At 39.8% G+C, this 25809-nt stretch overlaps 1 protein-coding gene across 1 annotated transcript in view; it reads right to left on the reverse strand.

Moving 5' to 3' along the window:
• COL4A5 (collagen type IV alpha 5 chain) overlaps nt 1–25809 on the reverse strand; it is a 60014-nt gene that overhangs the window by 25568 nt on the left and 8637 nt on the right. Inside the window, exons 2-29 of the mRNA XM_019471027.1 lie at nt 24294–24383; nt 23020–23064; nt 22223–22267; nt 22054–22116; nt 21225–21278; nt 20471–20497; nt 19127–19207; nt 18029–18091; nt 17442–17477; nt 17302–17343; nt 17101–17193; nt 14083–14136; nt 13920–13976; nt 11663–11707; nt 11508–11561; nt 11288–11329; nt 10687–10819; nt 9711–9884; nt 8432–8515; nt 7108–7200; nt 6449–6519; nt 6043–6234; nt 5419–5587; nt 4722–4814; nt 4530–4634; nt 3825–3922; nt 3410–3560; nt 2638–2751 (exon numbers count right to left, since the gene is read on the reverse strand). Coding sequence (XP_019326572.1) covers nt 2638–2751; nt 3410–3560; nt 3825–3922; nt 4530–4634; nt 4722–4814; nt 5419–5587; nt 6043–6234; nt 6449–6519; nt 7108–7200; nt 8432–8515; nt 9711–9884; nt 10687–10819; nt 11288–11329; nt 11508–11561; nt 11663–11707; nt 13920–13976; nt 14083–14136; nt 17101–17193; nt 17302–17343; nt 17442–17477; nt 18029–18091; nt 19127–19207; nt 20471–20497; nt 21225–21278; nt 22054–22116; nt 22223–22267; nt 23020–23064; nt 24294–24383 — 2368 coding nt within the window. The remainder of the gene's footprint in view (nt 1–2637; nt 2752–3409; nt 3561–3824; nt 3923–4529; nt 4635–4721; nt 4815–5418; nt 5588–6042; nt 6235–6448; nt 6520–7107; nt 7201–8431; nt 8516–9710; nt 9885–10686; nt 10820–11287; nt 11330–11507; nt 11562–11662; nt 11708–13919; nt 13977–14082; nt 14137–17100; nt 17194–17301; nt 17344–17441; nt 17478–18028; nt 18092–19126; nt 19208–20470; nt 20498–21224; nt 21279–22053; nt 22117–22222; nt 22268–23019; nt 23065–24293; nt 24384–25809) is intronic.

The following is a 25809-nucleotide window of genomic DNA, read 5'->3' on the forward strand; positions in this document are numbered from 1 at the left end:
ACTTGGGGGGAGGGGGAGCGGGGGGGAAGAGAAAATAATATATAACCTACTAATAGGACAAACTCTGTATCTGGAATGGTAAAGATACTTTTTCAAATAGAAATTAATTCTAATTGAATTTCTGGTTCTCAAAATGTAACCGTATCATAATTGGAACAATATAAACAACACAATAAATTCTAAAGTAATTTGCTACATATTCAAAAAAAGAGGAATGTTGAGTTACTGCAAACTATTTGAAGAAATGGTGGTGCAGAGAAAGGAAATTCTGAACAGGGAAATCCTTTCAAGAATTTTCCAAATTACCTGAAAAACAGAGCCCCAGAAACTTTATGCTAATGTTGCATAAAGGAACAGAATCAAAACAGCCTAGTAAAACAAACACGGGATGGGAGATGGGAATGCAAGGCACTGCACAAAACAGAGAAATAGCAGTGCTGAGGGAAATAACAAGGACTTCTCAAGTGGGGCCTTTAACCATGCACTGGATTTCAGAGCCACCATGCTGTTAGTAGCCACAATGATTAGTCAGTACAGACATTGAGAGAGAAAATATAAGCATTTCAAATTCACCAACTCTAGTAATAATTGTGCATTTGTCAAAATCAGTACTTTGCAGAATAAATCAGTGATCACATGAAATCGAATTCTGGCTAACACCAGAAGACATGTTACAGGAAGTCAAAAAGAACATGCATTGGATGAAACATTCAAACCCATACTAATACATCCCACCCCCCCAGCCCAAATACACACCTGTGTTGCCTTCTGTTTCAGTTCAGCCTCAAGTACAACCATAGGTTCAGGACGGTATAGTAAGCACAGTAAGCCAGGCAGAGGACCCACCTGCTGGCTCAGGGAACTCCTGTGCACATTGTCCAGACCCCTTCTGTCCCTAGCTCTTAATACTGGACACATTCAAGGCTTGAGGATGCAGTGACCACACATTCCTTTCCCCACTGGGAAACGTGAAAAAATATACTTAAACATGACCCATACTTTATGTATGTGAATAGAACTCAAACTCCATGGGCCTACTTACCCAAGTGCTTGCCTACCTTCAAGTTAAGCACTTTGCTGAATCTCAGCTCACAGTTCAAAGATCTGAATATGATCAACCAATCTGTGACCCATGGTCTTACAGTTAGCCATGAATTTTTCAGCACGCATTGCGAACAATGCCAATCCCAGTGCTGGCATACAAACAAATTCAGAAAGTGTAGTTCACAAACATGCAATGTAAACAGTCACACAGGCATGGCAAGAACCAGATGGGTTTTAAAATGTTTCAGCGGCCGGCATGCTCAAGTCCACAGAGAATATTCTCACTGTGGTGACTGCCACACATTTGCAACATCAGGAGTTGGTGCACAGCAAGCCCATTCACTGTATGAAGGGGAAAAGGAATTTCCCCAAACAAACTTTGTGAATAGAATGATGTGCATGCATGCACATGTACCCTTTGTGCACAGAGATGGAACAAGTTCATGTCTTCATCAGTCACCAGTCATTTTAGACAAAAGACAACCAAACTCCCTTCAGAGATGTATTCCTAATTATCACTACCCTTAGATTCTACTTTGTCAATCTACTTTAAACCTATCAGGTGTCAATCTACTTTAAACCTATCAGGACTCATAAAACTTGTTGGTTTTGCAGAAAAAAAAGTGTGTGAGGGAATCAGGAACCCCAGAACTCAGAGGTTTCTGTAAGAGGAATTCTAAAGCTCTTTTCCAGGTGTGCTTATGACAAGATGAATGTGTATAACCTCTTTTACTGACAGGCTTTTGTTAAAAAAGTATCACGTCATTACTTGGAGAACATTTTCTCCTCTACGAAATAATGAACCAGCTAGTTTGGAATACTCGTGCTTTCTTCCTTTCCACATTAACTGAGTTAAATTGCGTTTCAGCTTCCATTCGGGGGAGAAAAAAAAAGTGCCTAGCCACGTCAGGGAGAACCTGGATTACTCCCTTGATTTTGCACTTACCATGTAAAGAGAAGGAGGACAAATAGCACTGTATAGGGAATTGAGTTTGTCTGCTTTTTTTCCAAACCAGAAGTTAATTTTCTAGATAATAATGTATAAAAGTTATTTAAAAATACCTCTCACCCAGTGAATTTGGAATACAGTTTGGTGAGCTAGAAAACTGCTTTGGAATTTAAGAACCATCTTGCTATTTGAAAGCAATGTAATGACAGCACAGTACAGGCAACTAAAGGCAGCTTTCCTCCTCTTCTGTATCCCCAAAACCTCTGCACTGACATTGTGCTCCCTTCTGTTTTGTCCTGAAGAGTATTGCGATAAACCCCTTCACAGAGATTTTGTCACTATCTGTGCACAACACTTTCTAGAATTTCTGCTGGGGCTTCAAGTCTTCTCCAAAGTTGGCTTTTACACCCTTGAGACCTCTCTAAGTTGTGCAAATGGCAGGGCTGAATGTAATTCCACTGCTGGTTTCTGTAAAAAACATGATGTACCAAGTTTTGCCCGCTTGACTGGCAAGACAGCCAAGCTAATAGACATGAAGTCTCTATCTTTCCTTGCCTATCTGTTCAGTGGGACCTTCAGTGTCCTGTGTACCTGCTTGGTGTATGCCAGAAATAACCTAAGGGTACAATTCATGCAAGTTTTACCTGGGGGGCCAACAGGACCCGGAGGTCCTGGAGATCCAGGTGGACCTTGACCACCAATGCCAGGGATGCCTGGTGGGCCTGGGAGTCCTGGGGGTCCACTTGGTCCAGGGTCACCTAAAAGAACACTCTTGTTTAGTTAAACAGTGAACTCAGCTCAGAAACACTTGCTTTCAGAAGCAGAGTGCCTGCACATTGTACTCGAAATCTCGTCCTTGTATGCAAACAAATATGGATCTGACACAGGAATAAACACACTTCAGAGGCTATTTCTGAAAGCCAGAGATTTGTCCTCACTTTGTGTGGAATGCATGCAGTTTACATTTCTAGGCTACACAGAGACATGTTATTGCATCATAATCCACATCAAACTCAACAGATGCTCTCCAGCAAACCAGACATGCTCTGCAGTTCAATACAGACAATGGTTAACAGTAGGAATTTGTGAATTGCTAACCCTCTGCATGTTGAAGCACAGTGCATCTAAATGACAATTATTCTATTGAAAAAGTTTTACCCCCCACATTAACATGATTTGTCTTTAGAAAAAAGACCTTCATATACTGACCCACAGATTGGTATTTACTCCCTTGCTTTGCTTGTCTTTTGAGAACACAAGCTTCAATTTACACAGGTGTCTCTGATTTAGAAAAATGGACCCTGAAGTAATCGCTTTAAAGTCAGCACTGCTTGTATTTAACTGCCACATGACTCCCAGCGTGACTACATTTTTTAAAGTTCAATAGGCAACAGAAAAGGGGAGAATTCTCCATACCTTTGGGCCCTGGAGTTCCATCAAAACCTGCCCGTCCTGGGAGACCAGGGTTTCCTGGGAAGCCAGGATCACCTTTAGGTCCTTGAACTCCTTTTGTGCCTGGTGGTCCTGGGGGTCCAGGTGGTCCTGGAACTCCAAATCCACGATCCCCCTGTAACAAATTAACAAATTTTTTAAAAGGGTGTTCTCCAAGTTTAGCTTCTCCTAAAAATGTTAAAGTAGCAAAGAAAAAATGCCCACCATCTTAGAGTTCAATTTCTTTTTTCCTACCCTCTCTCAAACGTCAAGTAGAGAATGTGACTTCCCTGCCATCAAAAACTGACAACAAGAGGTGAAATCCTTCCCACCAACTTCCCACTGATGCAGAAGAACCTCTAAGAAAGTGAAGTTTTATATTAAACAAGCAAACACAGACCTTCTGTCCTGGGAAACCAGGTGGTCCAGGAGGTCCATCTAGACCAGGGTGACCTGGACTTCCCGGAGCTCCGGGGGGGCCTGGAGTCCCTGGGAAACCTACACATGACATGGAGGTTAGGGCAGCAGAGAAGAGGACACCGGAGAGCATTAGAACAACTCTTCCAGAAATGCTTAGGGCCTACAAAAAGTAATCTCTGAAGAGAGGTTCTCTGCTAGCTCAAGCATACTTGAGGGGTACCCATTTGGCTGAGATAACTTTTTGAGTATACTGTCTTTGCCACAGAGAATCCCTGGGACTCCTCTCAGAGGAGGGCACTCCCTGTGCTGTGTGCTCTAACACAAATTACAAACAGTTCACATCAGAAACATTAACATCTTGAGGCAGCTTTTGGAGATCATTCATTGATTCAAGCCCAAACATTCATCATTTCCGAAAGTTTTACCCATTTGCTTTTGTGTCCTTGGTTTACTGAAAGAAGTAAGCTACCGTGAAGGAGCAGTACACTGAACAGAGAAATAAGAGCTCAGCAGTTTTTTTCCTGATGCTTCTGATACTATTATAAAGTTGTATAAATGCAAGACAAACATTTTTTTAAAGGATTCTAGAGACAGAAATCAACTCACTAGGAAAAAGTGAAGAGACACAACCCTCTATGTCACCTCTTCCAGCCAGTACAATACAGTAACATGGCTGTAAACATACCTTTTGGGCCTGGTGGACCTGGAAGTCCAATGCCAGGAATACCCGGCTCTCCCTTTGCACCTGGTATGCCTGATAAGCCACGCTGACCTGGCTGACCAGGATCTCCTGTAAAAAGAAAATCAACGTAGTTATCAAGAATCACTCAGAATAAAAAGCTCTTGGAATTCCCTGGATATCTATTTGCTGCTTTACCTGGAAGACCTGGGTCACCATTTCTTCCTGGAGGACCAGGGGGGCCAGGAACTCCTGGTTCTGTAATAGTCTGGCCAGGGTCACCTTTTGGACCTAAAACCAAAAAGAATAAATATGTATCACTCAGTAGGAGTTTCTTTTCTGTTTTTACCCAATAGGCTATCCACCCCGAGCACCATACAGCACTTATAGGCTTAGAAGCATTGTTTAATGGTAAGACAGTTTTCTTGAAATGTTATTTTTTTAGCTTCCTCCTAGGTACCATCACGTGAATAGTATTTTCCATAGCTGACACCAGCACAACTTGATCAGGATCTGTGTAGTTGACAAGAAAGTAACAAAAGCAAACTTGTTCAAAGCGAACCCTTGTTTTCAAAAACTGTTGTAGTTGCAGTATTATTAAGCATAAGCCAGATGGCAGTTACAATGCATTTCCACTATAGTCAGTTGAGAAGGAGAAGCTTCTCTAGAGGTCAGAGCAGAAGGGTGAGTCATGTGCCTATAGTAACATAGCACAAATTCTGCTCACTTTGCAATTCTGTGATGACCTTCAGTAAGGGAGCTTATAAATACTAGGTCTTACAATGCCTTTGGGAAAAGCTTAAAAGCAGTATTATGTTCTGAGAACTATCCAGAGCAAAAGGACAAAACTTGATTTTACAGCTTTTGTTCAATTAGCGCACAGAGACCAACTCACCAGGAACTCCAGGAGGCCCTGGACGGCCTGATACACCTTGGATGCCCTTTTCACCAGGTGAACCTTGTGGACCAAAACCAGGAGGTCCAGGAAGTCCTTTGTCTCCAGGAAGACCTGGTATTCCTGGATCACCTGGAATACCCGTTTCTCCTTTGAATGCAACACTACCCTAAAAAAAGAAGGAAGAGCAGGATGGGAAAGAGGAACATGTATTTACCAGCAAAGGAGTAAAGGGTTTCATTGCTTCTGTTTTGAAACTCTGGCAGTTTCCATCCTTCTAGCTCTCAAGACCATTAGCTGCCTACATCTAACTAACACGGTAGAGGTAAGGTCTAAAACTGGCTACTTAATTCTTCACACTACATAGGTGAAATGTAGACAATGGCAGAAGGGACCATCCGACACTACCCAAGAGAAGTCTCAGCTTATTTTTAGAGGCATTGACAGGTTCAGGGAGTACCTCTGTATATCATCACTAGATTGGCACCTACTGAAGAGAATTACCGTGTTAGTCACATTCAGAAAAAACTGCATTTGCCAGTCCTCTTATCCGCACTATGTGAAATGCATCCAGGACTTCCCAAAACATCTGTCCAATCAAAGACAGCATAAAATGGAACTCACAGGTTCCCCCTTAGGGCCAGGTAGACCTGGCAGTCCATCTCGTCCAGGAGTGCCATCTATGCCAGGAAGACCTGGAGGTCCTGGGAAGCCAGGGTCTCCTTTGTCACCTTTCATTCTTGGAGGAGTCAGGACATCCCCTGGGTCTCCTTTAGGACCAGGTCTCCCAGGAGCACCTGGGGACCCTGGGAATCCCTGAGGGGGGAGAGAGGAAAAAAAAAAAAGCATTTTAGTTTTTCTTTCACTCCATCTCCGAGTTTGGCACAATATAAGAATTATGAATTCAAGCTAGTTACGGACAAAAAAAGAAGTATTAGACAAGAATTTATATCTACTGTGCACAGATCTACCAAACATGCAAGACAAATGAGACACTGTTTTCCCATCAGAACATAACACCACCACTTACTGGTGGCCCTACAAGGCCAGTTAATCCAGGAAGGCCCTTTTCACCTTTTGGTCCAGGAAAACCAGGAGAACCTGAGCAGTGCAGAAAAACATAAAAGAAAAACATATAACTGTAGAAGCTGTAAATATCAAGCATGCTGTTTGCATAAGATAATAGCTAAGTTGTTTTAAAACCAGGCAAGGTTTAGCCTGGTTTTTTTGGAGAGCGTGATTTTATTTGAGCAGAACAAAATTTGCAACTCTAAGTTAAATCACTAGTGTCAAAAAATGTCACACTTTGAAAAAGCTCCAGCTCCTCTGTCATTTCAGGAATAGCAAGTAGTAGAAGTTAATTTCTCTCTTTCAGTTAAATCTATAGCAGACCATAAACCTTCAATACGCAGAATGCTTGCAAGTCTGTCTTTGATAAGAGAATTTTTTTTGAAAGACTAGATTTTCAAAAAATGAGTGATTGTTTTACACATATCCAGCCTGTTTCTTCCTAACACTCCCCAGCTGTGCAAAACAGGACATGCACCAACTATATACTGGAGCTGGCAACTGTGCATCTGAATTTGCGCACAATACACAGATATATCATCAGCATTATACACAGATACTCAGATACAAAAGTGACTTTATAGAACATATTAAGCAAAATAGTGAAGACTACAGCCTTACCTGGACTACCTGGAGGTCCTGGTGGTCCTCTCTCCCCAGGAGGCCCAGTTATTCCAGTTCCTATGCAATTGAAGCATGTGTCTCCTTGATCACCTAAAAAAATTTGCATTGAAAAAGCATACTTGAGCATCAGATCTTAGAAAACATTAAAAGAATTCAGCACAACAGCAATTGTTTTCTTGCTACCGATCTGTAATACCAAGTCCAAAATGACTATTTTATGTAATTATATGATTACTTAAGTATTAGAAGGCTTCCCCCATGAAAGCCAAACTGAAGCTTTTTGGTTGCTAGGAGTCAGAAAACCAGTACCAGATATGATTATAATTTACTTAGGATAGTGCAAAATAAATTAAAACAAAAAAAAAATGCTTGCAATAATAAAAAATGAAGTGGACTTCTTTTCTCAGCAGAAGAGTCCTCTTCTAAAGTAGATACTTGACACCTCAAACTACAACTCTAAACCACATATATCAAAACCACAAACTTTAATTAAACTCCAAGAGTGCAAAATAAATACTGAGAATGTTTCATTGATTTGACAATAGGCTAAAATTTTTTCATTAAAAAAAGAAAAAAAAAAGAAAAAAAAAAAGAATGGTTTCAAGAAGCTTAGGAATTTCCTTCACATACAGACTTTTCTGACATTCATCAATGTAGTATTTAAGCACTTCATTTAGGTTAATTAATTAATCCTTACAATCTCCATGAGAAAAAAGACTTCTGTTTGAAAGGAGTACAAAATTAAGTGAGATGCCCAAAGTCATCTAGGATGTCCATGGTTGAGCTAGGAAAAGATTCTCACTTACCCATATCAGCATCCTCATTGCCAGGTTGTCTTTTTGGAAACAAGGATACACATTAAAGATGTCTTTCTTTTGCTTACCAAACAAACAAACTCATTGTAGATTGACCAACTCATATTAGGAATCTTGCATTTATAATTTCAATGTTGCTTTCCATAAAAAATGTCAAATTTATTAATGAAGTAAGTATAAAACTTTTTCACGTAGAGTTGGCAACTGCTATTACTAAGCATTTGGTTTCTATCTACCTGGGAGGCACCCATAAACCTGAAGTTCCATTTTACTTTAATCATGATCCATGCTAGGCCCTAGCATTGGTTGTACCCTCAGTCACTTTGAGATTCCTGTGCTTTAACAATAAATGCCCAAACAAAACAGCTTTCTTACTCAGAAAAAGAAAATACCTGCACTCAACCCTAGTGGGAAGAGACACTGTTTATCCTTACTTAATGCAGGCTTTACATTGCTTAACAAGCTTCAACAAAAAGAGGAAAACCAAGATAGTCATGACACTGCACCTTTTTGGCCTCGCTCCCCTGTAAAGCCTTGTTGTCCTGGAATTCCTGGAGGACCTGGCGGCCCCTGCTCACATAACCCTTCACCTAAGGAGAATTGGGAGAGGTTTAATGATCAATTTGTGTTAGACTGACAGCAGCACCAAATACATGTATTCAGTACAAAAATGTACTGCCTAGTATTTGTGTGGATATGCTAATATACCCACACAATCACAGACCAAACATTTTGGCAATTCAGACAGAGGACTGCTAATGAAAACCCACCAATGTAATACAAACTCAAAAGGCAACGATCAGTGATATTACACAACAACCATCAGTTCTCCTTAACAACCTCAACTACCTCCCACCACTACTCACAGCCTACACACTTCCATCTCTACACTGCATTCTGCTATTCAGCCTCATATCATAAAAGCACATGTATTAAATATCATCAGTGAGGGGACTTAAGATGCCAATGCCATCTAGACACTAAATTCCTCCCTGAACCCCTCTCTACTACAGCTTTCCAGTTCTCATATTCCATCTCCCATTCCCTACTTCCCTTATACCAAAAAGGAGCTAAGAGCCTTCCATCCAAAGTGTCCACTCCCAAGCTAATTTTGTGTGGTTTACACATTAGAATATTTATCAAATGAAACTGGAATTCTGTGAAAAATTACTCCTTTGACTCTCCTGGTATCACAACTTAGTAGGGAATAATCCCTCCAAACATTTATTAGATCATATCATGAAAGCTAAATTTACTCAAGACAGTGTCAAAGTGGCTACCTCCTGCTTTATGCACAAATTCTAATGTAACTTTCATTAGTTGGATTAAATAGGATGTAACATAAATTGGAAAAATACTTAATTTTGTACATCTGGGCCAAATCTGCTTGGCCCTGGAGCACTGTCATTATTGTGTGAGTTAGCACAAAGGTCCCTCAAGTCTGACAAGATTTCTTCTCCTCCAGTCTAGCTGAATCTCACACATAAGTCACAGCAGGGCTCACTTGAGGTAGAAAGAGGCATGATAAAGCCAGACTGTAACTCACACCATTGAATTCCCAAATTCTGTAATTGTCCTTAAGGCTAAAGTTCTCCTACAAATATCCTGATTTGCAATGGGAGCGACTTGGAGAATGTACACAAATAGCTTGGAATCTCATGGGCTTCAGCTGCTGACAAACTACACCTTTGGAGGTAGAATTAAAAAAAAAAAAAAGAAAAAAAAATGAATGAATGTCAAAGCTGTTCAGTCTCTTCCACTGCTGTCTATGTGGTCATCACTTACCAGGAGGAACAGATGGTGCAGGTGGCCCTGGGGGACCTGGTGGTCCTGGAGGTCCTTGTGGTCCATCAAGTCCTGGTTGCCCAGGAATAGAAACACCAGGTAAACCTGGATCTCCCTTCTGTCCTCTCTCACCAGGTAAGCCAGGTGGGCCAGGAGGTCCAGCAGTAGTGATCCCTAAGACAAGAAGAACTTAGTTCCTTGATAGCTCAAAGGTTTACATCACTTTTTTGCAAGGATGACAATGATATACAATGAATAACATGCTACAGATAAGACTGTGTCTTTCCATGTAAGTACTCCATAACATTTCTTTTATGGAATCAAACTACATGTTGACGTGCAGTGTTTAACATATGCACATTTTGCATTTTCAGAGATTTTTGTTTGAAAAATTGACCTGAGACTCAACAACTAAGTTTATGAAGAAAAAAAAATAAAACAGGACTAATGAAAGGGAGTACTGATGGAAAAAAGAGCATTTACAAGCTGTAACATTAGAATCATAATGTTCTTCTCTGTGCATGTATAAGGCAAATACAGGTGTCACAGCTCACTCCCACTGTAGACTCAGATCACCTCCTTTAGTACTGGCCAATGTACAGCAGAGACTAGGTTTGATGGCCAGGTACCAGACTTCTGGTACACAATACTTTCTCTGTGTAAGGCAATGGATAATGTATGTTATAGGTAAGTGATATGAGATAAATTACCCCTAAGATCGTTAAGCTACTATCTGTTTGACAGCCTTGATGATTAGCATCCTCTGTTCACCACAGCAGGGACAACGAATGTCCAGAATTCCTCATATTATCCCCATAAGCTAAGGACCACCCTTCAAGCTCAAAGGTGGCTTTAAATAGTTCTGCCTTCACTTTCTGCTCAGGCCATCTGTCAAAAGGAGTGTGAAAAGACTGTGAAGCTAAATATCCATTCAGACATTTGAGCATACAACTTATTTTAATGCTTGTACTCCTACCTGGAGAACCTGGCAAGCCAGGTGGGCCTGGCCTACCAGAGAATCCACGCTCCCCTTTGGCTCCTGGAAGTCCTGGCAATCCTTTGCTACCTTTTGGTCCCACTGTTGCACCAATGCCTGGTCTTGAAATGACCTGTAAGTGTTTCATGTTCATGTGAAACAACTTGCCAAGAAAAGAGTCACTGGAATGGTAAAGAGATGTGAGGGAGGAGAAGTTCAACATACTTCGAACCTTACACCAATGACAGGATGCTTTTCCCGCTCCACTGAATTACCAGGTAAAATTCCAGTAAAGAGCACTCCCCAGTAGGAAGCACTTTTACTGCCAAGCCAACATGGTTAGAACAGGCTTCAGTGAAGCTGACTCAATTTCTGCTGGTCTGAGGGTATAGTCTAGCCTTGTGTTTGTAACCTAGCAAACCCTAGAGCACAGAATCTATCTTGAAAGAAGGAAACAATCGCTTCTATTAGTGAATATATGAAATCTTTACTGATTCTGTTACTGTTATACCCGGAGATGGGACTCACAGTCACCCAAGAACTATGATGAGACAACACTGTCAACCAAATGCAGAAAGAAAAGAAAGGATCAGCAACTTACAATTCCAGGAGGACCAGGGGGACCAACGTCACCTTTTTCACCCTACCAATGAAATTAGGAGCATTTTTTATACTGCGCATTAGTACACAAGAAAGTTATTGCAAATATTCCTCAACACTGTAACAGCATAGGCAATGCAATTACTACTCAGCCAGAACTGAACTCAGTGATGGCAGATTTTCAGGCTACTATAGCAATAATGACAAAAAACCTGGCATACCTTTTCACCCTCTCTTCCTGGAGCACCACTTATTCCAGGCCCACCAGGTAAACCCTTCAGGAAAAAGAGAAAGATAATCACGCTCAGATCTTCTCCATATCAGAAGAAAAGCGTATAAGGAGTCTGCTTAGATTAGAAATGTGTGAGGTACTCACATCCCTACCAGGCTGACCAGGTTCTCCATCTTTGCCAGGCTTTCCCTTCAAAGACATAAACACGCATTGAAATAAAATGCTTCAGTGGTGAAGAATTCTTATGGAAATAGTGTTACTTATTTCCCATTTTTCAATAAACCAAACTTTCTCTAGAATGCAATCCTTGTGACAAATACCTCAAAGATATCAACCAAGTATAATCAATGGAGTTATCTAAACTGAGGTTTTCATTTTGAAAACCAGAGCACAAAAACATAACAAGTCTCAAAGAAACGTTGCGTGAATACAGCACAAAATTATCTCCAGTTAACTATTACTGATTCATTGTGTTTAATAACTCCCTTTATTTTAACATTAGAGAAATCTTTTATTTGGAAAACAGATCCTAACTCTCTAAACACTAGAACATTATATTTAATTAGGAAATTAGCATAATGTGACCAGTGAAGTTAAATACAAACATTTTTGTGTTTGAATTTTAACTCTCCTTTAAACCAAATGCAATTTTCTGAAGAATAGTATCAACAAAAATATAAAGTGCAATTCTGCTCAAAGCAGTGACTTCTAAAAGCCACGTATTCTTGCTGGACAGATTTTTCATTGCTACAATAAAAGGAGTGCAAGCTCTGCTTTACTCCAGACCATTCACTGGGCAAGACAAATAGAACTCTATTGTTATCATTACAGAAGCAGTATGTATGGGGGACACCTGCTGGAACATAACTAGAATAGGTGATTAAGTTTCACCACAGTGCCAAGATCAACTCTCAGTCACTGAGAAGTTGATTATAAGACCTGACAGATATAGCGTATTAGAGTATAATGTGATTTGTGAGTTCTTTATTATTAGTGATGAGTTCTGATTCTCAAAAATGAGGTTTTAAGATTTCCTGTGAATTTGCAGAACTACCTGTTTGATTACATATAATGACATTTTTGTGAGTATATCTGAAATGGGTTTGGGCCACACAGACTCATATGGAGCCCTAAAAGGCAGCTTTAGAGTAACTTAATAGCAAAACTGCACTTTAAGTATGCAACATGCCCAAATTCAGAGTAATAAAAACAAAAAAAAAAATGTTGGTAAACAAGCTTTTGGCAAAAGGCATCTGCCGTTTCCCCTCAGGATTTTTATACTTTCAGATCTTTGCAAATTTATGTGGTTCCCATTTACTTTTGCAGAGAGAAGCAACTTGGAAAATACAATTCAAAACCCACTCAAAGTATAATGAGAATTTTGGCTTTGTAAATCTGCCTCATTTGTTATGTTCCTTAAAGAAGGCAAATCAAAGCCCTCCTATAAATCTCAGCAACTAAGAAGGACTTTATCTAGAATACCAAACACTTGTTTCCATTGTATTTATTTCCTATGGAAACTGGAAAACCTATTACCAACATGTTTCTAAACAGTGTTTATATATTGTCCAATTAACCTGAGCAAGACTTGTGTCTTGGTTTTCAAAGGGGCCCGTTACGTTGATGAAACTATGGGTTCAGTGGCTGTGAGAGTGAAAATACAGAATGCTTTGAGCTGGTCTTTTCTTTGCTGGTCCAGCTCATGTTATTTTCATCCTATTTCTTAGCACTTCTATGATCTTCCTCAGCTTTTATGAGCTGCGATATCCAAGTAAATTTAAAATCCAGGATGGATTTGAGTCTAGACAGGAACAAAGCGACTCATGCTATCCCCAGATGCAGCTATCCTGACTCGTCCCCTCCCAGATAGTACATAAACTGAAGCAGTCTCTTGGGAAGTGACAAATGGACTTTTGGTCTGAATGCAGCGTTCAGAGACTTGGTTTTTTGACTCACCTCACAAGTAAACCCACTGAGAATGAGTTTACATAGACCAGCTTAAATATATACCAATCTCATGCTGCTTGGCAACCCAGTACATTGCAAAGTGAATGAAGACCCTCTCTAAAAGGAAACAGAAAACTGCTGCTTCAGTCAAGCAGCCCAACAACTTTGAAGAAGGTTCCCACATGTAACCAGATAACATAATTCAAAATTAGTTTCTCCTGCCCCCAAAACTAAGATCTACACGTAGATAATTCTATCAGAAAGCACTGAGAGATCCATAGCTAGAAGCACTTTCATGAACCAGATGCTTCATCTACTAGTTTGCCAGGTTATTGGAAAAAAAAAAAAGTCTCTTACCCAGAGGCTGATGGCCCCACCTGAATTCAACATTTGCTTAATTCTCAAAGATAACACTGATTGGAAAGATAAATGTTTGGTTAAACGGACTACTTACTCTTTTGCCTGGTTCTCCTTGCTCACCTTTTTCACCTTTTACGCCACCGGGAAGACCCTGGACACACAAACGTCATCTTAAACTGAGCCCACAAGCCAGAGTAGAATGAATTTACAGTTCTGATACAGATGCAACAAAAAAGAACTAAAAGAGGACTACTCACAGGAGGGCCTTGTGGCCCAGGAAGTCCTGGTGGGCCTGGATCACCTGGAATACCCTGTCAAGCATGGGCAAAGAAAAAGAGGATTAAAGCCTCCATCACTCCGTAGTAGCTCACTTGATTTTTTTTTAAAAAGAATCTTTTTTTGCTGTCATTCAGATTTCCAAGTACTATGAACAGTAAAGGATCATATTTATTCTTTCTTTGTGTGGAACTTCAAGTGCATCTATAAATTTTATTAACTGCTCATCCTGTTTATTTAGATGATTCACTCCAGTAAGACACAACTGCCTCCTGCGTGCACTGCAGCAGCTGGTTTGGTGGCCTGCAGCTGCTATACAATAATAAAAAGAAGGAAGGAAAAAAGGAAAGAAAGAAAGAACAAATGCCAGATCCTGCTGAAACTACAGGAGCGACAGTCATTAGATTACTGGTAATTGCTGAAGTTGTGAGGCCATCAGGATCAATAGTGTCATCAGAAAAGTGTCACAGGATCACTGTGTTAAAAGTTAGTGCACTGCAGTTTGGTGGCCTGCAGCTGCTATACAATAATAAAAAGAAGGAAGGAAAAAAGAAAAAATCCTGCTGAAACTACAGGAGCGACAGTCATTAGATTACTGATTACTGCTGAAGTTGTGAGGCCATCAGTATCAATAGTGTAAGACACAACTGCCTCCTGCGTGCACTGCAGCAGCTGGTTTGGTGGCCTGCAGCTGCTATACAATAATAAAAAGAAGGAAGGAAAAAAGGAAAGAAAGAAAGAACAAATGCCAGATCCTGCTGAAACTACAGGAGCGACAGTCATTAGATTACTGGTAATTGCTGAAGTTGTGAGGCCATCAGGATCAATAGTGTCATCAGAAAAGTGTCACAGGATCACTGTGTTAAAAGTTAGGGTTTCTATTTTGCCTTGTTACACCTTTGTACAAGTTCTTAAATCTATTCACCATTAACCTAAAGAAAAGTTACAGGCTATTGAATCCACAAAAGGTTTCTGTGCAGAGTTTCTGTTATTTTCTTGGAGGCCTCCCAGACTTTTACAAGCCCATCTATACACTTGATTTTTTCAGTCAGAGATCACAGGTGGAGGTACACACCAGAACTTTGTGTGTATTTCACAAAAAAAATAAGTGTAATGTTGAATTTTTTTACTGATTGTGTGTACTACCAAGCATAACCTTTGTTGAAATAAAAACAAATTTTTAAACTTTGAAATCATTGTTAATGTTGGTCAAAGGCAATGCACTCAGATTGTGTTTGTAAGTCTTAGTGCTTTAAAAGGAATGTAGAATGCTTTTATTTTGTACATTTATATAACTTAATGCCAGTATAACTTAAATCAGAGATCCCTGATGACAGAGGCAAATTACCCCTAATAAAGTCAGATGAATTTTTTGCTTCAACTACAGTGTGGTCAAAATGTCACCTTGTGTTTTCTTAGAACTATAAAGACACACAATGCTGCTCTTTACCTTCTGTCCTGCCATCCAGTAAAACAGAGACAAAACCAGAGACTGAGAGCTTTCTAGGATGACTGTGCATTGCAAATGTACATCAGTGGGTAGCTCTAGGGAATGCCTTAGTGGTGCCTAATGTTCTTCTGAAAGGAAGGGTAACAAATGGTTTTGACCAAGATGAAGGGCAGAATTGTCCTACACCCTGCCAAAATAAAATACTGCTGCATACCAAAGCTTTCTTCTCTGACACATTTCCCAAGATGAAAAGGTGGAAAGCAAGGAAATGATCCAAATACAGGTGGCGGAAACTGACAGTTTAAAGTTTAAAGCTCAGCTACCACAGTGACATTTACAAAATAACCAGAGCATAAACACGATCACTCACCACTCTTGACTCAAAATATCTACCTCAACTCCTCTGTTACTCAGGGTGGTATTTGAGAATACCACAGAAACTTCTAAGAAAACATGAAATCCAGGCACCCATGATCCTGCTGGTGCTGCTCAGATTGTCTATGACTGGCACCCAGAATCAAATGGTACTGTGAAATGTTCCCCAGTGAAGAAGAAAGGAAAAAATGTAGTAACTTTAAAAATGGCAACTCTCCCAATGACTTTTTGGCATTTATGGGTGGGGAAGGATCCATACAAATCAAACCAACAGTTTGAGCTTACTGTCATAATATGGCTTGATATTTACTTTTGAGAGGCCAGAAACAGGGAAAGCACTTTATTCAGACCACAAGAAAGATCTTGGGGCATCACTAATGACGAAAAAAAAAGGAGAAAAAAAAAAAAGAAAAAAAGAAGAAATGGAATTAAAATTTTTGAAGACTTCTTCACAATGGATGACATAGCTGGTTAATTAACGGGAATCTGAATCCCCAGACAGCTTTAAAAATCCCAGTCTGGGTGTTCCAAGGAATGAGAACTGTTTTTACTGTTACTATGAACTTCCTTTAAGAGAGTTCTTAAGAATAGTTACTTCACTAAGGGAAATAACTGAGCTAATGTGACTGGCCTGCCTTCTATTAAAGGAAAAGTACTCAGGCCTGAAATCATAGAATTGTTTAGGTTGGAAAAGACCCTTAAGATCATCTAGCCCAACCATTAACCTAGCACTGCCAAGTCCACCCCTAAACCATGTCCCTAAGCACCACATCTACACGGCTTTTAAATACCTCCAGGGATGGGGACTCCACCACTTCCCTGGGCAGCCTGTTCCAACGCTTGACAACCCTTTCGGTGAAGAAATTTTTCCTAATATCCAATCTAAACCTCCCCTGGCGCAACTTGAGGCCATTTCCTCTCGTCCTATCGCTTGTTACTTGGGAGAAGAGACCGACACCCACCTCGCTACAACCTCCTTCCAGGTAGTTGTAGAGAGCGATAAGGTCTCCCCTGAGCCTCCTTTTCTCCAGGCTAAACAACTCCAATAGTCAGTACTTTGAGAAAAATAATAGAACTTCTGCAGTAAGGAGGATGTGAGTATATATGAGCCAAACCAATAGAGGTTGCAGCTTGATCACATGCTCATTGCAGATGGATATAGTTTCCCACTCACCTGATCTCCTTTCTGAAACTCAATGTCGTTTGGTCTCTTCTGTTCTCCAATTTGTCCTGGTGGCCCTGGAGGTCCCTGAAGACCTTGTTCACCCTAATGTGCAAGAAGATGGCACTTTGTTACAGGCAATACAAGCCAAAATGGCATGCATAAGTATTTTGAAAGTAATAAGCAAAAATATCATCATGATCACCTACTCACTTTTTCACCTTTGGGTCCTTGGAAATTCAAACCCATATTACCCTGCAAAAAGTATAACTCATCAGCCCTTAGAAGTCACAAATGAACAGAAAGAAAAACAAAACAGTCCACCACCACCATCAATGAGGGAAAGAAAATACCTTAGGTCCTGGCAGCCCTGGTGGACCAGGAGGTCCCTATTAAAAAAGGAAACAAACAAACAGAGTAATTTCCAAGCACTTTACGTGCCCCCTTGTGGGACACCCCCCCCCAAACCCCATTGCTACTTTGACTCCTGTGCATTATACCCATGTTGACAAGGCACCTTGCCTTCCTCTGAGAGCTCTTCCTCATGCTATTCAACTTCACAAATATGTAAGAAACTAGTTCTTCCTTTAAGTGAGAGAGTCAAATAAAAGTAAACAGTCAGGTATTAAACATTAAGGAAAGAATCATCCTGGTCTAAATAAGCTAAATCTTGTCCCTCAAGTTTCACACAAATAAGGAGCCTGCACAAAGTTCAGCCTGATTTAAAGCAAAAAGGTCTGGGAACAGGCTGAGTGTTTCAAATGTATCACATTTAAATGTGCACAGTGGCAGCTCCAGGGTGAACTGAATGCATGGTTGCTGTTGTCTTCATACCAAGTCTTGACTACCAAGATCTCTGCAGTTTACTGACCTGCCTCTGAGGACGTGAAACAAAGAAGTAACTGCCCCATTTAACACTTTATGGGTTAAAGAAACTTACTGTCAAACCTGGGGGCCCTGGAGGGCCAATTGGACCTGGTATTCCCATGGAGCCGGGTGGGCCCTGTTGAGAAAGTGGAGGAGGCTATGAGAAGCACCTTTTTATGAAAAAAACAGTGAGACCTTCAAGGTCAAAAAAACCCCAACAGCTGGCACCCCATACACGTCAAATCAAAGTAGCTGACCACTAACCTACCAATCTGTCCTTGTGGAAAGGACTAAAGGAGTGTACATCGTGTTAGGAGTGTTCTGCTCTCAACATCAATACATCTCTCTGGCTTGGATAAGGGAATGCTTTTTTGTTTGTTTTGAACTACTTTTGCACTTTCTTTCTCTTCATGCACTGAGAGAGAACAACAAAACACTTTGTATTTGTGATTCCTCCCAGCCAGAAATAGACAATAGGGAAGCACAGATCAGAGGAACAGAAATGCTAACAGGCTCAGTCTGGTCAGAATAGCCTGGGGCTTGCCTCTCTGTACCAGGAAATGGGAGTCTGTGGCTTCTGTCCAGTCCGATAGACTCATTTTCTGCTCCCCTTGTTCTTCCACTAAAGCAATGAATGGCTCAGTGGGGAAGCACAGGGCCTGGGAGTCACTAGCTGTTTTCACAGAAGACTGCTGGGAGAACAGAAACACTGTGCAGGAGGTGCAACATGAAGAAAACAGCTGAGACATTACCCTCTCTTCCCACCATCCAAAATAGTGGCTACAACCCAAAAAGGCAGATGTTACTTGCTTTACCTCAGCATGAAGAAGGGAAGGGAACTCCAGAACTCATACAGAGAATGTCTAGGAAGGGGGAACAGGCAGGGGAAACAGAGAAGCAAGTAAGTAACCGTGAGTACTGCTGGCTGCTGGATACCACTTTCCTGACCGGGGACTCTTCCGGCCTCTGTGGGTCACCCTATTAAGAGCAATATGGAAGCACTTACTTTCCCTCAAGCCATAAACTAGAGATACATTAAATGTGGGCCCTGCTTCTCCACTTAAACATATGGATCCCCTAGCACCAAATGTTCCAGTTGTGCTGTAATGCAAATACTTTCCATGTTATCTTTTTGGCAGAACACAGCCTAATAGTACTTTACACAACTTACAGGTATCCCTGGAAGACCTGGAAATCCTGGGTCGCCCTTCTGTCCTGGCAGCAAGGATGTAATTATTTCACCTGCTTCACCCTAAAAGAAAAAGAGCTGATGTTAATTAATAGCACATTTTACAATTCTTTATCACCATTCTGACTCCAAAGGACACATTAGTGCCTCTTAAGGCTCAGGAGACTCAGAGTGATGCTACACCCTAGCAGTACTCTTTAATATAAGTACTAGATTCTCCAAGAATAGCTCTTTTTAGGAGAGATCCTTGCATATTTGGAGGATTCTTTAAATGGCTAAACTACCAACTATTAAAAGCTCTCTTTTTATATGTACAAGTATATCAGAGTTGATTTAAATTCCAATAGATTAGGGGATTGAAATACAAATGCTTCACAAAAGAAAGAGACATTCTAGCTCCATGTGAAAGCAATGGATAGGACACAACAGAAAAAAGGCTCATTCAGCTTTTTCCAATGTCCCACCTCATGAGATTAATGCTGAGTATGCTGTTATAATAGTCATGCTTCATGTTCTATATTGAAGCACAGTTTCTTACTGATTTCAGGGAAGATCTTTGTTTTAAAAGCATACGTTCTGATCAGCTTGCCTTTTAAAACAATTGGGAAGAAAAGGAGCTGAGAAAAACAATTCAGCTTAATAGTCACAATTTTCCAGCACCAGTGTTATGCTGTCCTCTCAGTTTATTGGAATAATTCTGTGGGTGAAGTTTCCTTTCAAATAGATTTGAACTAAAACTGATGCTTTGGCCCATGCTCAAATAGGTCAAGGATACAACAGAAAAACCCCTTAAAAAAATAAAAGGGGTCCCTAAGGTCCAAAATCAGATTATGAGTCTATTTACATTAGGAGAAAAAGCCACCTTACATAGTAACCTATACAGTAGAGAGCACGCTTCCAAAAGGAACATAAGATGTTGCACTATTCTCTTCACTGGATATTTTAAGTTATTATTGCTTAGTCTCTAGTAGTGTTCTCGAGCATGCACAGGTAGGCTACTGGTGCATTTTGGTGTTCGTAGGCAATTTGCTAACTTGATGCCTCACAACACAAACAGACACTGTCCCTCACACTCCCAAGGAAACCAGCTTCAGAAAACAGTCTGCTACTTCTAGAACTACTGACCCAAATTGAGTAAAAATACTGCAGAATTTCCAGTTACTTGCACTGGAGTGGCCTAGAAACACCAAGCTTTCTGCAGAATGTCACTCCGGATTCCAATGGATGCACATGGTCTTGCATAAAAGCAAGCAGGTTACTTATGCCAGATCACACTGCACACCCATGTCTGGTTAGTACTTTGAAGTGCGAGTACAGAACACTTACCTTCATACCTGGCAGACCAGGGGGTCCCTTCGTTTAAAAGAAACAAAAAATAAAAGAAAGATCAATAGAAATAAATCATTGGTATGTTATTTGCAAACCACTTATCAGATCTACACCATGAGGCAAGCATTAAAGATAGAAATCTAAAAAAAGATGCGAAACAGGAGAAAATAAAATTTTTATGATCTTCAGAATCAAGTGGAAAAATTAGAGAAGTACCTTCACATTGAATGTTGAGCGTTAAAGGGACTACATCTCCATTTCCTAGCAATTTGTTTCTTTATTGCCTCCTATTATCCATCCTGTCGTCTACATTTCTTTCTGTTTGTACTGTGGTTCTGACAGTCACTTTGCTGTACATCCTTGTGTTTTATAATGAAAACACCCTACACTGTCTCTTTTTTCTGCCCCATTAATCACTAGTAAGACTCTTTAGATGTACCAGATGACAGCATCAAGATCTTACCTCTCTGACACATATGCATGTATTTGTATTTTTCTGCAGGTGTGGCAAAGCATCTCAGCATGTGAGAATTCAAAGGGCCTTTTATTAGCTTTACCACAGCATGCAGCAGAAAAGCTTACTCTTTTATTGGACATCTAAAATATTCTGATTAAGCCTTAAAAAAAAAAAATTCTTATTTATTAAAAGACCAAATGCAAAAAGAGGCTGATATTTATCTGATCTTTCACAGATCTAAGTAGAAGTCTTTCAGTGGATTACAGGTGGCTGATGCGGAAATCTTTTACTTACAGGAGGCCCTTGTAAACCAGGAAAACCTGGACTGCCTGGGAATCCACGCTCTCCCTTAGGGACGAAGAAAACGATTAGCCAAAACCAAACCAAAACATAACAAAAACAGATAAACAGATTTTGACTGAAAAGTCCAGTTTCATTGTTAGCTTATGACTACAGAGTAGCAAATTGTATTGTAACAAGCTATAGGATAAACAGTTTGTTAAATCACACAACTAATTGAAACAGAACTTTCCACATTCAGATATTTCCACATACTTTCAGGCAAAGTACTATACTACAGAGATGGAAAACACACATAGTGCTATAGAAGATCAACTCCTCTTATGGAAAGATCATAACCTGAAGGTAACATGTTAGAATGAAAGTGACTCCTTCCAACAAGGATACTGAATCAGTATTTTCAATGCAATATTATTAAACTAATAATTAAAAAGTCCCACTCTTAGGTAATGAGTTTTCCTTGGTAGCAAGAGTCTACTACAAAGATGAGATGCAGTATATGATCTAATTATCAGACACTCCTCCAGTTGTTAGCTATAAAATTAAGGATTATAACAAAGAATTTAAATACATTGGCTGCAGAGTATAAATGTTGTGTCTTGGTGCTGGCAATTTCTGGCAAAACTTGTGCTTTAAGTACCAGAACATGACCCCTTCTCTCAGATGTGTGTGTAAGTCTGAATTATCTTGGAATTACCTGCACAACTCAGTAACAGCAAGTACTGCTGCATATAATAAACTAAACCTATTGGCTACAGCCAGGAGAACAAGAGCTCTTTATCATATTATTGTTGCATTGTTAAGAATTTTGAAGAGATTCCACCTTTGTTCCATTGCATCCTGGGATACCCTGAGGTCCTGGTGGCCCATCTTGTCCTGGTAATCCCTTTAAAGTGGAAAAGAGGAAAGAAGAGTTAGCTTGTGGGATGCTCTTCTGGGCCTGAAAGACAAAAGGGAACAGATTTGTATCTATACAGCCCATTCCTACTCACAGGAAGTCCTGGTGTTCCTGGAAATCCTGGAAGTCCTGGTGGTCCCTAGAAGGAAATTAACCGCATGTGTTTTAAACAGTATGGTACGAATGGATGCGCAAAAGGATTTACCAAGATTTTACTAAACGTAACCTATTTGTGCATATGTAAGTAAAGAAAAACAGAAACATCTGAATCACCTGTAAAAAAAGAATGCCATGCTGGACAGCCATCAAGGTTCTTACCCTTCTTTCAGGGAAATATCCACAAAAGCATAGAGAAAACAATGCAGAACAACTAAAGTAATAATATGTAGATATATAGAGAAAATAAATGAACACTCATGGTGTGGAAAATGGATGTGTCCCACTGAAGTCAGAGATGCATCAATTGTCACCAGCTGAAGGGTCTGACAAAAACAAAAAGTAAAGGCACAAAACCGAAAGGATTTCCAGACAAATCAACCTCTCCCATATAGACCCTACATATATGTGTCTACTTCAGAATAAACTGAAGCAAAGTTACTGGAGAGTGTTTAGGTCCTGTATAGCAAAACAGATCAAATAAGTATTGGGGCTACTCTCCCTAATGAGTTCATGAAAGTAACACAAGCAATACCTAAGATTGTATTACTTATGCAATCCTGTATTACTTATAAAAAGTAACACAATCTCTTCTAGCTGGTAGAAAAATGACTCTTCAGATTTAAGTTAAGTTTTCCCCCCCATAAATCACCACTTGTGTGAGAACCCACTCAATGCCTGGCAGTCTTTATCCATAATTCCAATATATCACCCTAAAACTGCACCATTACTTACTCTGATTCCTTTGGGTCCAATAGGCCCTGGAAGTCCATCATCACCCTAAAAAAACCAAAAAACAAAAAAAAACCCACACTCAAGTTTGCAGTCTATCAAATTAAACTGTAAGCATGATAAAATTTCTTCTACATGTTTATAGTAAGTGGACTAAAAGTTGTATTAATTGTCATTTCCTCAGTAAAGGGTTCAAAATTATTTTATTTTGGGTGTTGGACTTTGCATTAAAAAGTATTCGTTACAGCTGATAAACCATGACTTAAAGGAAATGTTTTTTAAAAAAATCAAAGCTATTTAAGATTGGTTATAAGCAGATACCTGTCATGTGCTTTCATCAAATATCCTACAGTGACCTCTTGTGGGCAAAACAAGATATACAAGATTAAATGTGAATGATACTGTACCATTATTATTTTGTATTATGATAATGCAGAACTTCATATTGAAATCTTGAGAAGAAAAGGCATTTATGAAATAAAAATATAATCAAAGTTTCTAGTCCAAGACTCCTCTGTTGTTTCACTTTTGTTATATCCAATTAATCTTTTCTTTTAGCATAGACTCATTTTTTTCTTATCACCTACCTATTTTTTTTCTTTGCTTCTTTTTGACGTACTTCTGTTAGTTTGTACTGTGAGCATTTCAAAAGAAATGGTAGATTCTGGATAATCTTGTGTATATTAAATATAAATGCGTTCAGAGGAAGGCTGAGTGTAATGATGTAATTCAGTAGCAAATAAAAATAAACTGAAACCCTCCAGGGAAAGCAAGGAGCATTCCTCAGTTGTCTCTGCATAGGTTTAACGAGGCCTTCATTTGCATTGCCCCACCCAAAACCAGCCCAGGAATGCCACCAGGTGCAACCAACAGTTTACCAATGTGGTGGGACCCCTCCAGGCAGGTGACAGCCGAACACCACTCTTATCAGTGAACTAAACGATGGAGCGCATTATTGCAAGGACTAATAAAACTACATTACAGCACCTTGCCAAACCTGTTCTTTAACCTTAATCTGCAGTACCTAGTGAAAGGATACAGGCGCGCATGTAGTGTTTGCAAGCATGTGTGTAGATGAAGAATAGGAAACTTAGAGCAATCTTTTGCTCTGGCTGACTATTCAACCAAACAAAAAACCTATGTCATATCCCAACATCTGAAGATTTTGACTATTAAACCAATGATAATCAAGAGTTCTGGAATGAATTAGGATCAGCACTACAAGCAAGCTAACGCTACCTAGCATTTTCATGCTATTCAAGTGAATTGGGACTTACCTTCGAGCCTCTTGGACCAGGTGGTCCTTCAGGTCCTGGAAATCCAGGCAAACCTGGCTGTCCTTCCAAGCCTGGGAATCCTCTTTCACCCTACAAAAAGAATAGGTGGTAGTGTAACATGACAAAAGCACAAGTTATGACAGAAAAATTCAGAAAACCTATTATCTTTCTGGTTTTCTGTAGGAAGTAATCATACAGACAAACACACACTGGGATTAAACATCTTACCTGCTTAGCTACAGAAATTCCTGAACATACACCTATATTGCCTTTAATTGCACCACTTAAACAAGTTTCATAGGATGTTTATCCCATATTTAAGCCACCGATAATTACCAAAATAATTCAACCATCTGTTTCTCCTGTGCTGCTTAAATACATAGAACTCTCCCCCCTTCCTATAAAAACATTGCTTTATTAGTTACTAAGTCTCTTCTGAAAACTCACCTCTGCTGCAATACCTATAAAAACTCTCAGAAGGGTGTAGATTGCTGCTATACTGTGACTGTTTATTATTTCACAGTTGCAAGATAGTCATTTATAATATAAAAGCAACTAAGATCCTGGTCATGCACTGTAGGCTAAACACTGTACAAATACAGAACATAAAGAGGGTTCCAGCCCAAAGTGCTTACAATCTAAATCAAGTGAGACAGACATAAGACAGCAAAGAAATAAGGTCTCTTATTCCTTTTATCTGTCACCTCCTTCTAAAATTGTAAGCTCTCAAGCGGCAACCATGTTTTGCTAAATATTTATGCAATGATTAGCCATGATAGCCCATCAGTAGTGTAACAAATACCATATACCATCATATGCCGCCCTCTAACTTGTTAGTGTGAGTTAACAATGTCACTTACCTGCAGTTTCAGAATATGCATAGCTGCAAATTCATAAAATATTTACTTTTATTCCTTGTATGTCATAGATTCACAAAAATCAGTAAATATTAAGGTTTCAATTGGTACAGAAAAGTTAGGAAATACCAGAATTAATACACCTTTTTGTACATATATATTATAGTACACTTTTCAACTGCGTAAACAGGTATTTCCTACAGCTCTGTTACATCAACCAGTGTATATAACTGCTTATGAAACAGGCAGTTTTTGAGCATTATTCCTTATTGCTCTACAGACAGGTTTGGTTTGGTTGGTAGGTTTGGTTCCTACCTGCAAAAAAAATTCTGTTTATTTACCCCAATTTTTTCACGGCAACTACAGGAACTGCAAAAGAAATGTTCTATCCTAACAAACACCTTAATCACTGGGTTAGAGTTGTGCAGGCTTTTGCACATTCTCTTTAAACCAATTCATCCTGAATTTTCATTTTCTTGCACCGCTTCAGCAAGACTGGGAGTAGTAGCTCCCACATCTATTATCTGGCAGTCTACCAGCTATAGCACTCTCTAGGAACTTGGGACGTCCTGCCTAGCTCTCCTCAGTCAGGTAAAAGAACCAAACCAGCAATCTCACATCTTTAAGAAGAGAGCAGCAGAGAACTGAAGACTGCTGAC

Source organism: Aptenodytes forsteri, unplaced genomic scaffold (assembly GCF_000699145.1).
Source record: "Aptenodytes forsteri isolate BGI_AS27 unplaced genomic scaffold, ASM69914v1 Scaffold143, whole genome shotgun sequence".
Taxonomy (NCBI): Eukaryota; Metazoa; Chordata; class Aves; order Sphenisciformes; family Spheniscidae; genus Aptenodytes; species Aptenodytes forsteri.